Raw genomic sequence first — 13242 nt, 5'->3', positions numbered from 1 at the left:
CTGTGGCGTAGGTCGGAGACATGGCTCGGATCTGGCGTGGCTGTGGCTGTGGTGTAGGCTGGTGGCTGTAGCTCCGATTGGACCCCTAGCCTGGGACCCTCCATATGCCGCAGGTGCAGCCCTGGGGGAAGAAAAAAAAAACGTTTAACAGCCACGTCCTCAAAGGACCCAACAATCCCACTAGGACATACTTACCCAAGAGAAACAAAAATACTTGCCCTCACAAAGACTTAAACCCAGAAGTTCACCGGGGCCTTACTACTGACATCCCCAAGCGCTCACCAACTGGTCGGTGAGCAGACACACAGACTGCGCCGGCTCCATACACCAGAAGCCCTCTTGGCGACAGCACGGAGGCAACGGACACGCACCACAGCTGGGAGGACCCCCCGAAGCACTGTCGCAAGGGAAAGACGTCCAGCGCCCGTGTAGCTGTGTCTGTGTGAAACTCCCGAAAACACAAACCACCGGGGCAGAAGGCAGGTCAGTGGCTGACGGGCCGGATGGCGCAGGGCTAACAAGGGCGTGACGTCGGGGTGTGAGTGGTCCAGGAGAGCCGCGCGCTGGCTCGGACTCTCGGGACGTATGACCCGTGTGGAAATCACTCCTCCACAAAGCTTCGCAGACCAGTGAGAGCAAGCGAGCAAGGCGCACTCACGCAGAGCACGGGGCGTCAACGGAGGGCACAAGACAGAGCCCATGGCAACTCTGACCAGTGGCGCCAGGCTCACAGGGAGGAGGCATCGTCCACTCAGCGCCCCACAGAGATGCAGCCCCACGAGCCCCCAGAGCAGCCACCCCCCCAGGGGGTGTGACGGCCCTGGGCCCACCGCCTGATGAACCCCACTTCTGCTTTTCTAACCCTCTAACCTTAACTGTTCAAAGGTTGCAAGAGCCACCAAAAATACTGCTGCATCTAAAGGAGGACTGCTAGTCTCAACAGCCAGCTGCAAATAAAAAATAGCACCACGGGACAGTCAGTAACCTGGGGAAACGGGCACTGCAAAAGGAAGAGTACAGTTAAAAAAGTGAAAGGGAGCTCCCGTCGTGGCGCAGCAGAAATGAATCAACTAGGAACCATGAGGTTGCGGGTTTAACCCCTGGCCTCGCTCAGTGGGTTAAGGATCCGGAGTTGCCATGAGGTGTGGTGTGGGTCGCAGACACGGCTTGGATCTGGTGTGGCTGTGGCTGTGGCTGTGGTGTAGGCCAGTGGCTGTGGCTCTGATTCTACCTCTAGCCGGGGAATCGCCACATACCAAGGGTGTGGCCCTAAAAGACAAAAAAAATTGTTTAGACAAGTTCCTGCTTTGGCAGTGGGTTAAGGGTCTGGCATTGTCTCTGCAGCACCTTAGGTCCCAGATTCTATCCCTGGCCTGGGAACTTCCATGTGCCTCAGGGGTGGCCAAAAAAAATTTTCTTTTTAGAGATGTAGATAAATGCATAGATCAAAAACCTCGATAGATACACACTAAAACATTAATAGTAAATTATCTTACTATTACTGCTTATCTGTGTTTTCTAGATTTTCTGTGTTGAATGAATGTTTTTATATATAGTAAGCGAATAGTAAAGATGGCCAGCTCGTCACCAGCAGCCTAGAGACGGGACAGAGAGGCAGGCCTGTCTCCCCGTCCCAGTGTGGGGAGGCCCTGGCGGTCGCCAGCACGGGGGGCTCCAAGCGGGTCAGGACACAGGGGAGCGGTACCTGGATTGTAATGGTGCCCTTCTCGGAGTCGGTCTGCAAGTGAATCTCCATTTCTGGCAGCGTTTGGCCTTCAGACACCAGCTTGTGACGCAGCTTTTCCAAGGCGTCGCTGGCATTGGAGATCAGCTCCCGTATAAACACCTGGAGGAAGGGAAATGAGATGCCACCACTGCAGGACCACTGGGAACAGCCTCTGCGGCAACTGTCAGAAGCTGGGGAGCGACGCCACAGAACGTCTGTCCAGAAGGTCTGCTGGCTTTCCTCACGGCAGCGTCCCGGGCGGGTCAGCACGACTCTGCCCCGACTGCGCCTCCTGAAGGTCAGGCCTGGCGTCGCGTGTCCGTCTGCTCATTCCCAACATCAAGGACCCAGCAGACAGCCTCCTTCTCAACTCCCGCCCAGGGTATCAAACATCCCCAAACTGCTTCCTCTACCCCATGAAGCAAGCCTGGCTTCACCTTAGCTAGCGGATCGTCACGAACCAGACCTCCCACGGTCGGGAGAAACCAAGGGCCACTGGCAGTGTCTGGAAAGCCCTTTCCCGCTGACAGACCTTCCGCTTACAGTCAGAGCACAGGGCAGGGGCCCAGGGGTGACCCAACCAGAGCGCAGAAGCTGGAGGTCACAGGCACACGTGACCACCCAACTTCACGCAGGAGACCCTCTTCATCGTGCACGGCTGTGCCCTGCCTCGCCCTCTGTGCTCTAACGACAAGCCTGGGGAGATGAGACGGCCCCGGCTCAGCGCCGTCTGTCACCCCGAGGAGCTTCAGCTCCTCCAGAAGGTCCCTGGTAGCTCCTCTCTGCTCTGGTCCACACAGGGGGGGGGTCTTCCTCCTCCAGCCCCGACACCCCCACGGAGCACGGGCAGCCCCACCAGGGCCTCAGGGCACACCAACAATCACAGAAGTGGGTCTCAGCAGGGTTCCACACCAGCGTCTGACGGACGAACGGCTTTCAGGAAAATTTCGTTAATTCCTAGATTCGATGTGGCCCAGAGACTCGTATTTGTCCATAAAACCCAACCAACTTTGGTAAATACACCTTCACTGGTAGCCAAGATCAGGACCTGCCCAAATTTAACGCGAGCTCACAGCCAACATACGAGCTGCTGTTTCCCCCAAGAGCATAAACACACTTTTAACAAAGGAAACCCAGCAGCGTGGAGCAGGTAACAGGTACTGCACCTCTTTTTCTGAGTATAAGGAACGGGCGACGATGTCCAGAAGCTTCTTTGTCTCAGCCTGGAACTCATGTTTGGAAACAGAACCTAGTAATGAACCACAGACACAACCACTGAAGTTTAACGTCTTTTTCTTCATGGAGAAATACACTACGTAACATTCCAGAAAATGTTTAAGGTAACGAGTTTTAAACAGTTTTTGAAACCATGAACAAAACAGAAAGAAACCAAGTATGTGGGGCTCAGGCAGGAGGTCTCAGGAAAGATGAACCAAGTGCTCCCCTCTCCCCGGAGAGGGCAGAGGATGCGCGGGCCCTGGCGCCCCCTCGCCGGAGCCTGCGGGCCTGGGGCTGAGCCGCCTCGGCGGGGGCTGTCGCGAGGGGAGCCGGCTCCCGCGACCAGACCCGGCTTCTCCTCCTGAACACAGTGCTCTCCGAATGAACCCGTCATAGAGCTAAGGAACAAGAAAACCTCCCCCCTCTAAACCGGAACACCAGAGACTCTGTTGCGGTCTCGTGTGAAAGCCAGAAACGGACCCACTTCGGGACTGGCTCTGAGACGGCTCCCCACCCCTCGCAGGACGAAGGGCAGCCCAGAGTGCGGGCCTGCGCCGCCAGGGCCAGGCCTGAGCTCACGTCCCACTTCCATGATTACTAGCAGATGTGCCTGAATCACCACTTAGGAGGTGGCCCGCGAACTCGCGGGTGACCACCAGAGGGGGCAAGACTCGCCGCATGCAAGTGGGAAGACACGCAGGGCGCGCTGCTGCTCGGGGACGCTCCTTCTAGCCCAGGCCCTCGTTCGCCGCAAGCCAGCGGTGGCTCTCCCATAGCTCCTGCTGCAAAAACGTCCCCTGATGAGCCAGCCACGAGCCAACAAGGACTTCCCAGGACATGCAGCTGCACCATACCCTGCACGGTCTCCGAGCTGCTGATGATGCAGTGCGGCGGCTCCTCCTTCCGGTCCTCGGCAGCCTGAGAGCTGAATGGCCGTCCAGCGTGGAAGCTGGAGGCCAGGCATTGCCTGGGATGCCAGGACTGGGCTGGGGGCCTCCGAGGACACAAAACGGAGTTTCCTGAAAAGACAGACATGCAGAAAGGAGAGTTAATAAGACACTGGAAACAGAATATCCTCATAGGTTCACATCCAGACTGGCAGATGCTAACATAGGTCACCTGGAGAAATCGGAAGTGACAAATGCTGTGCAGCTCCTGGTACTCTGGCCAGTCGTTTTGGTAACGTACCCTCACACGTGTCAAATACCAAGAATGATCAGAACGAGGGGCTGAGCCGAGGGATCGGGCAGAAGCCTCCTGATCCCACTGCCCATGTATGCGCCTCTAGTGAGATGGCACGAATCCGCCAAACTCACATGGGCCTCGGTGCTCACAGCCCCTCCCAAGGCCTGAAATAAATGACAGGCCAGCTCCCCTTACCGGGAACACTGGACCCCAAAAGGGATCCAAATTTTTTAAAGTAAATGTTCTGAAACAGTTTCATCTTCTAAAGAATCTTCACTGATTCTTCTCCTCTATTGTATGAAAAGGTCCAAGAGTTTTGTAAATTGGTGTATTCAAAGGGCAAACCAGGAGTTCCTGTCCTGGCTCAGTGGGTTAAGGTTCCGGCGTTGCCGTGAGCTGTGGTGTAGGTTGCAGACCCAGCTCAGATCCCCTGCCAGCAGCTACAGCTCCGATTCGACCCCTGGCCTGGGAACCTCCATATGCCGTGGGAAGCAGCCCTAGAAATCGCAAAAAGACCAAAAAAAAAAAAAAAAAAAAAAAAAAAAGGGCACACCAGCGCATGGTCTCCTCTGCCTCATGACCAGGAAGGGGACTGATGCCTTGCATAGCTCCTCTGCACCTTCCCACTCAGCACAGCAGACCAAGGAACCACTGCGAGGAGAGAAGGGAAACCCCGTCGCTGGACAGCACCGCCCCAGCCAGGCCCGACTGGCAGATGCTACAGAACACGTGCAGACACCTCCACTTTGGCCGGCAGGACAGAACCAGCCCACCCTCAACACTCGCCCGACTCCAGGACGGCCAGGCCGGGGGCTGGACGCTAGGTGCTTAGTGCCCAGCGTTTTCAAGGATACGGCTCAGACACAGCAGCCCTTCTGTGTGGACCTCCAAGCCAGGCGCAAGTGCAGCGGCCTGTTCCCTACAGCACACGTGTACCCGTCAGAAGGAGTGATTTACAACGTCCAGGAATAATGCGAAGGTTCAAGGATCAAGCATTAACTTCCACATTCCTGCAAGGTATAAAAACCTCTCTTTTTGGAGTTCCCTGGTGGCCTAGAGGGTTAAGAACCTGGGGTTGTCACTGCTATGGGTCGTGTCACTACGGTGGCAGGGTTTGATTCCTGGTCCAGGAACTTTCACATGCCGCAGGCACAGCCAAACACCAAAACCAAAACCAAACCACAGGAGCCCGACAACGCTGGGGTGTCCAGGAATTCTCACACCTACCACTCCCCTAAACGTTTCACCAGCACCCACTCCCTACCTCCTGCTCAGCAAAGGACAGAGGGTGCTTGGTGGAGTCCTCCTGCAGCAGGGACGCAAGGAGTGCTCATGCTGGGCCCCGCCCACCCACCACGTGGGCCTCCCGGCTCTGCCCTGCCTTGTCCCCACACCTGGGTCCAAAGGCCTTCGGGCTGGCCTCCCTGCCAGCAGCACCTCCCCTGCAATCTGGCCCTAAAATCTCAACACGCTAATCTTCCAACACTAATTCCACCTGGTTACTCTGGTTTCAGAGGACTTAATTCCTGAACCCCAACTGCAAATGCCCCGGGCTGGCATTCCCAGCCCTCCACCCAGCGGTACCCCAAACCTGCAGAACCAACCCCCCATGCCGCCCCAGCCCAGCAGGCCTGCCGAGCCCTGGAAAGTACTTCTGACCTGCTTCATCTGCACAGTCCACCGACCTGACAACCCTCCCCACCTCCCTTTCCGCCCTTCTGCTCATGGCCCATTCCGTCCTGAAAGAACAGGTTGTCCCCTCCCCCACAGCCAGTTATAAAAAATAAAAATAATTCAAAAAAATAATAATAAAATCTGCTTATTCTTTTTAATGAACAAATGCTATTCCACTGTAATGGCTAAGTCTTTAGTGCTCACCTGATGGATATTTAAACTGTTTCCAGTCTTATGCTGTTAAAAATTATGTTCCAGGGTGATAAAAGAGTTATCTACTGCATGCTTATCCTTCATGGAAGAAATAAGATACAGGAAAATATCCATGTTGGCATTTTTCTGTGCAGAAGAAACACAGAAGGACAGACCAGAAACTGACATCTGAACATTCATCTCCTAAGGCTGCTCTAACAAAGTACCACAGACGGTGGCTGACAACGACAGACCCAATCTCTGAGTGGGGCCGATTCTGTCTGGAGGGTCAGAGGGAGTCGGTCCACAGTCCCTCCTGGCTCTGGGAGTTGCCAGCAGCCCTTGGCTCATGGATGCCTCACTCCAACCTCTGCCGCTATTGTCACCTGGCCTCCTTTGCCCGGTGTGTCCAAACTTTTTTTTTTTGGTCTTTTTAGGGCTGCACTCTCGACATATGGATGTTTCCAGGCTAGGGGTCCAATCAGAGCTATCTATAGCTGCCAGCCTACGCTACAGCCACAGCAACGCGGGATGCAAGCCACATCTGTGATCTATACCACAGCTCACAGAAACACCGGATCCTTAACCCACGGGACAAAGCCAGGGATTGAACCCATGTCCTCATGGACATTAGTCAGGTTCGTTAACCACTGAGCCACGACGGAAACTCCTAAACTCCCCTCTTCAAAGTCACCAGATACACTAGATTTGGGGCTCGTTAAAATCCAATATGACCTCATCTTATCTTGTACCTACAGAGACCCTCACAGGAACGGGGTAACAAGGGCGCACAATTTAAGCCACAGAAACTGCTTGTGTGTCATTTCCTGGAGCCACTGTGGCAAAACACCACAGGTCAGGCAGCTTAAACAACAGAAACCAACCATCTCCCAGCGCTGGAGGCTAGAAGTGTAAAATCCAGCGTGTCAGCAGGGCTGGTTCCTTCCGAGGCTGTGAGGCAGAATGTGTTCTGTCCGTCCCCCAGGCTTCCGCAGCCTCAGGGGCCCCTCTAGGAGGTGAAGATGGCAACCTCGAAGTGACGCGGGCCCACCCTACAACCTCATCTTGGCTCCATCGCCCACAAAGACCTGATATCCAAAAAAAAAAAAAACCCAAAAAACATTCACAGGTGCTGGGGGCTAGAGTTTGAATGTCTCTTGGGGGACGGAGACGTGTGGGAACAGAGTGAAAAGGACAGAAGACTGGAAATGGGGTAGCAGAGTGAGGGGAAGGTGACATTTCTCAATATACCTTTTTCTTTTTGTTTTTTCTTGAATTCTCGGGCCAGGGATGGACCCTGTGGCACAGTAGTGACCTGAGCTGCTGCAGTGACAACACTGGATCCTTAGCCCGTTGTGCCACAGGAGACCTCCCTGAGTACAGCTTTTGTTCTGACTCTCAGAAAGACAGCAGCGTTTCATATACCCAAAGAGTAAATAGTTAAGAGCACCCAGGGTGTACGAAGAACATAAAACACAAACAGCAACACATGTGCAAACTGTAATACGCACAACGTACCTCCCCTGAGGAACCAAGCCAAGTGACTCCCAAAAGCGGTCCTTGGACTGTACAAGTGACCCCGAACAGCACGGGGATCAGGGCACAGACCCTCCCTCCCAGCCCCACGCAGCTGAAAGGAAAGCACAGTTGGCCTCCAGGAGCCACAGCCACAGCCACAGGCGTGGGTTCCAGCCGACTGCAGACTGGGTGGTACTGTGATAGGCACTTAGGGAAAAAAGATGCCAATCAGTAGACCCTCAGAGTTCAAACCTGTGTTATTCAAGGGTCAACAGGATACTGCAGAGCTGGGCTCAGAGGGAACAGCATAGGATTACTGGAGCAGAACTGGCAGCAATTCTCGAACTGCTCTGTGTGTATAGGAAGACCACAAGCACCTGAGTCAGGAGAAAGGAATTACCAGAGGGAAGGGGGCCAGGGTGACCCCTGTTGGGCAGCAGATGGAGGCGTCAGTGTGAACTCGTCCTTCTTCCTCTAGCTGCAGATCAGACATAGAAATAAAGAGCAGGGTGTGCATATGTGGGGGACTCCCTGGCGGCAATGACACCCCCAGCAGCAGGGAGCACCTGGCCCCAGGAAGAGTGAGCGTCTTGGACAAAAACCCCCATGCCGGGAAATCCCTCCATCCTGGGCAAAGTGGGGCGGGTGGTCATCTCCCTGCACACAGATCTTGGTTTGTCACTAGCATTTCCTGCAACACCTGTGGTGCCAGAAGGTGCAGAAGACTCAGAGATGATGGGACATCCAAGAGACACAGGCTCCAAGTGGAAGGCGCACTCAGTGGCAAAATCTAGGACGAACCCACAAACAACAAATGCTGGAGGGGGTGTGGAGAAAAGGGCACCCTCCTGCACTGTTGGGGGTAATGTAAACTGGTACGGCCACTATGGAGAACAGTATGGTGGTACCTTAGAAAACTATACATAGAACTACCATATGACCCAGAAACCCCACTCTTGGGCATATATCCAGACAAAACTTGCCTTGAAAAAGACACATGCACCCGCAGGTCCATTGCAGCCCTATTCACAATAGCCAAGACATGGAAACAACCCAAATGTCCATCGACAGATGAGTGGATTAGAAAGATGTGGTATAGGAGTTCCCGTCGTGGCGCAGTGGTTAACGAATCCAACTAGGAACCATGAGGTTGTGGGTTCGGTCCCTGCCCTTGCTCAGTGGGTTAACAATCCGGCGTTGCCATGAGCTGTGGTGTAGGTTGCAGACGCGGCTCAGATCTCGCGTTGCTGCGGCTCTGGCGTAGGCCGGTGGCTACAGCTCCAATTCGACCCCTAGCCTGGGAACCTCCATATGCCGCGGGAGTGGCCCAAAGAAATAGCAAAAAAAGACAAAAAAAAAAAAAAAAAAAAAAAAAAAAGAAATATGTGGTATATATACACAATGGAATACTACCCAGCCATAAAAAAGAACAAAATAATGCCATTTGCAGCAACATGGATGGAACTAGAGACTTTCATACTGAGTGAAGTACGTCAGAAAGAGAAAGGCACGTACCGCATAATTTCACTTACATCTTGAATCTAATATACGGCACAAATGAACCTTCCCACGGAAAAGAAAATCATGGACTTGGAGAACAGATTTGTGGTTGCCAAGAGGGAGGGGGACGGAGGGAGAGAGACTGGGAATTTGGGGTTAACAGATGCAAACTACTGCCTTTGGAGTGGATAAGCAATGAGATCCTGCTGTGCAGCCCTGGGAACTGTGTCTGGTCACTTGTGATGGAGCATGATAATGGGAGAAAAATGAATGTATACATGTATGTGTGACTGGTTAACCTTGCTGTGCAGTAGAAAATTGACAGAACACTGTGAATCGGCTATAATGGAAAGTAAAAATTATTTTAAAAACTTTGGAGTTCCCGTCGTGGCGCAGTGGTTAACAAATCTGACTAGGAACCATGAGGTTGCGGGTTCGGTCCCTGCCCTTGCTCAGTGGGTTAAGGATCCGGCGTTGCCGTGAGCTGTGGTGTAGGTTGCAGATGCGGCTCGGATCCCTCGTTGCTGTGGCTCTGGCGTAGGCCGGTGGCTACAGCTCCAATTCAACCCCTAGCCTGAGAACCTCCATATGCCGCGGGAGCGGCCCAAAGAAATGGCAAAAAGACAAAAAAAAATAAAATAAAATAAAATAAATAAAAAAATAAAAACTTAAAAAAAAAAAACTACGACAAACTGAGGAACAAAATAACGACAGTCGTGAACTGTCAGCTGGTCAATAAATGTCTGTAAGCCTCCACTTACAGAAATAATAAATAAACGGATGGGAGTTTCCACTGTGGCTAAGCAGGTTAAGAATACGGCTAGTATCCATGAGGATGCAAGTCCGATTCCTGGCCTCACTCAGTGGGTTAAGGATCTGGGTGGCTGTGCCTGTGGTGTAGGCCTCCGCTGCCACTCCAATGGGATCCCTAGCCTGGGAACATCCATATGCCGCAGGTGTGGCCCTAAAAATAAATACATAAATAAATGGAGGCAAAAGGACTTCTATCTTATAGAATTACAATTCATAAACGTATAAGGAATGATGGAAACAGACAACTGCCATCAGGCAAGCACAGTGACAGGTTTGACAGGTATAAACTGTGAACAGACGTTCACCAGAAATAGAACATGTGCAGAATCTCCAAGTATGCCCAGCTCCTCCTGATCCAAAGAGAAAACCAGTACTTCGCGGTGGAGAAAGTGGCACAGAGCCTTAAGCAAGTGACCAGAGTCACTATCAGGAATGAGGTGTGTCCTCATCCTGCAGCTCCTATGGGGGCGGACAGTCTGGCCTGTCTCCTGCCGTGTTCTCGCCAAAAACGCTTCTCCATCTAACTGTAAGAAGACATCAGACAAACCCCCAAATAGGGAAATCCTCTAAAACAACGGGACAGTTCTCTTCTAAAGTTGTCAAGTTCCCAACGGACAAACAGAGACTGAGGAGACCAAGGAGACACCAGCACACGCTGCAGGATCCTGGGCCGGCAAAGGACATGGGTGGGAAATCCGGCTAATGTCAGCCAGGACGGGTGTGTTACCCAAGAGTGAGTGCTGGGTCAGTGTAATTTCAGTTTTCAATCCCTTGGCCATGTGAGAGGTTAAGAGTAGGGAAACTGGGGGAGAAGGCTGTGTGCTCCTTCTGTAACATCTCTGAAAGTACAAAGTATTTCAAAGTAACAAAGACCTATTCCTGTACACATGTCATTTCATTTACCTACAAGTACACTTTTTTTTTTTTTTAAACTGGTTGGCTGCACCCTCAGCACATGGAAGCTCCAGGGCCCGTGACCACACCAGAGCCATAGCAGTGACAATGCCACACGGTTATGCCCTAGGCCACAAGCCTGGCACAAGTGTCCACTGGAGTATACCGTGAGAAGTGGAGTCATCAGGGCCAAGGTCATGCCCAGTTTAAACTGTGGTCATGGCTGCCAAGTCACCCTCCAGAGACCGATGCGATTACATTCCCACCAACGACATCAGGAGACTGTGTAATACACATACTGCTGCCAAGGTGGTACTGCTGTGAAACCTCTGGCTCTCAGCCTAGCAGTCAGGTAAAATTTTACTATAGTTTCCATTTACATTTCTCTTACAATGAGCAAGATGGAGCATCTATCTATATTTTAAAATATTTTCTTTCTTTGCTTTTTTTTTTTGGTCTTTTTAGGGCCGTACCCATGGCATATGGAGGTTCCCAGACTAGGGGTCGAATCAGAGCTGTAGCCGTCAGCCTACGCCACAGCCACAGCCATGCTGGAAGCGAGCTGCGTCTGCGACCTACACCACAGCTTATGGCAATGCCAGATCCTTAACCCACTGAGCAAGGCCAGGGATCATACCTCCATCCTCATTGATGTCTAGTTAGATTTGTTTCTGCTGAGCCACAATGAGAACTCCTAAAATATTAAAAAAAAAAAAAAAAAAAAAAAGGAATTCTCTTGTGGCATCGCAGGTTAAGGATCTGGGCTGTCACTGCAGTGGCATGGGTCACTACTGTGGCACAGGTTTGATCCCTGGCCCAGAAACTTCCACATGCTGCAGGCAGGGCCAAAAAAAAGTTTTTTTTCTATTTCCTATTTTTGTTAACGGACTGTTGATATCCTCTGATCATTTTCTACTACATTTTCTCTTATTGATTTGTAACAACTCTTTACATGTTAAGGAAATTAATCTGTTGTTTGTAAAAGCCTTCCTTACTCCAAAATTAAACACAATTTCCCAAGTCTTATTTTTCCTGGTTTTTTTTTTCCCTACTTTTATACTCAGAATACTTTTGAAAGGATTTTATATGTTGTTTATGACGGAAATAGCTGGGAAAAGGGAAAAATAAGCAATCTATATTTCTAACCAGGTCTTTAAGATTTTCCATTTTAATTCCAAGATTACATTAATCAACAGCACTATTAAGAGCAGATTTGATTTCAGGTTAACTGAACTTTCTAAAGTGACTTTAAGAATAAAGCAATAGTGCAACAAATCTGCCTGAGCCAGACACAAACACACTATCTGTGCAGTGTGTCTTCATGTTTCCCCTAGACCCTAAAGGAAAAACCACAAACCTCAGACTACAATGTCTTAGCGTTAACTAAGATTAACTGTTTGGTGGTTTGGGCTCACAAAACAGGAAACAATGAAAGTTTGAATCTGACAACACACACGTGCAACTTCTCCTCCACTGGGCCTCCTCCCTCGCAGCACACAATCAACTTTCCCTACTATGAATGCACAGCACTTACTTCCCATGCTGCTAATTTAAAACAGCAGTTATAAGCCAGCTTGCGGCATTTTTACAATTAACCTTTTCTTTCTTTTTTTACAGCCACACCTGTGGCACAGGGAAATTCCTGGGCCAGGGATCAAACCCAAGCTGAAGCTGTGACCTACACCACAGGCACAGCAATGCCAGATCCTTTAACCCACTGAGCCTGGACAGGAACCAAACTCGAATCTCCCCAGTGGTCCAAGCCTCTGCAGTTGGATTGTTTGTTTTTGTCTTGTTTTGTCTTTTTAGGGCTGCACCCATGGCATATGGAAGTTCCCAGGCTAGGCCTCAAATGGAGCGGTAGGTGTCGGCCTGCACCACAGTCATAGCAACGTCTAATTCCTAACCCACTGAGCAAGGCCAGGGATCGAAGCCGTGTCATCATGCATATTAGTCAGGTTTCTTACTGCTGAGCCGTGACAGGAACTCCCTGCAGTTGGATTCTTTTTTTTTTGTTTTTGTCTTTTTGCCATTTCTTGGGCCACTCCCGCGGCATATGGAGGTTCCCAGGCTAGGGGTCTAATCGGAGCTTAGCCACCGGCCTACACCAGAGCCACAGCAACAGGGGATCTGAGCTGGGTCTGCAACCTACACCACAGCTCACGGCAACGCCGGATCCTTAACCCACTGAGCAAGGGCAGGGATCGAACCCGCAACCTCATGGTTCCTAGTCGGATTCGTTAACCACTGCGCCATGACGGGAACTCCTGGATTCTTAACCCTTTGTGCCACAGCAGGAACTCCTTAGCTTTTTCTCACTACATTAATATCTCACCAAATTTGGGTAGGATCAGGTTTACATTTCTTAGTATCAAACTCTCTGAAGGCAAGAACATCCATATTTCTCCGTATGCCAGAACATCTGATGCAGAAGCAGCTCTTTTTTTCCCGTAAACAATCATGAAACTTTATCAGCAGTTTTAAACATCACTATGCTCAAGCAGAAGCACATTCAGTCAGCC

The 13242-nt window shown here is 51.2% G+C and overlaps 1 protein-coding gene across 1 annotated transcript in view; it reads right to left on the bottom strand.

Moving 5' to 3' along the window:
• TRAP1 (TNF receptor associated protein 1) overlaps positions 1-13242 on the bottom strand; it is a 58564-nt gene that overhangs the window by 18858 nt on the left and 26464 nt on the right. The window contains 3 exon segments of the mRNA NM_001243945.1: positions 1706-1846; positions 2893-2975; positions 3799-3963. Of these exon segments, the coding sequence (NP_001230874.1) occupies positions 1706-1846; positions 2893-2975; positions 3799-3963 (389 nt within the window).

Source organism: Sus scrofa, chromosome 3 (genome assembly GCF_000003025.6).
Source record: "Sus scrofa isolate TJ Tabasco breed Duroc chromosome 3, Sscrofa11.1, whole genome shotgun sequence".
NCBI classification, from domain to species: domain Eukaryota; kingdom Metazoa; phylum Chordata; class Mammalia; order Artiodactyla; family Suidae; genus Sus; species Sus scrofa.
The sequence above is the reverse complement of the archived record's forward strand: the minus strand, read 5'-3'. Positions and strand labels throughout refer to the sequence as shown.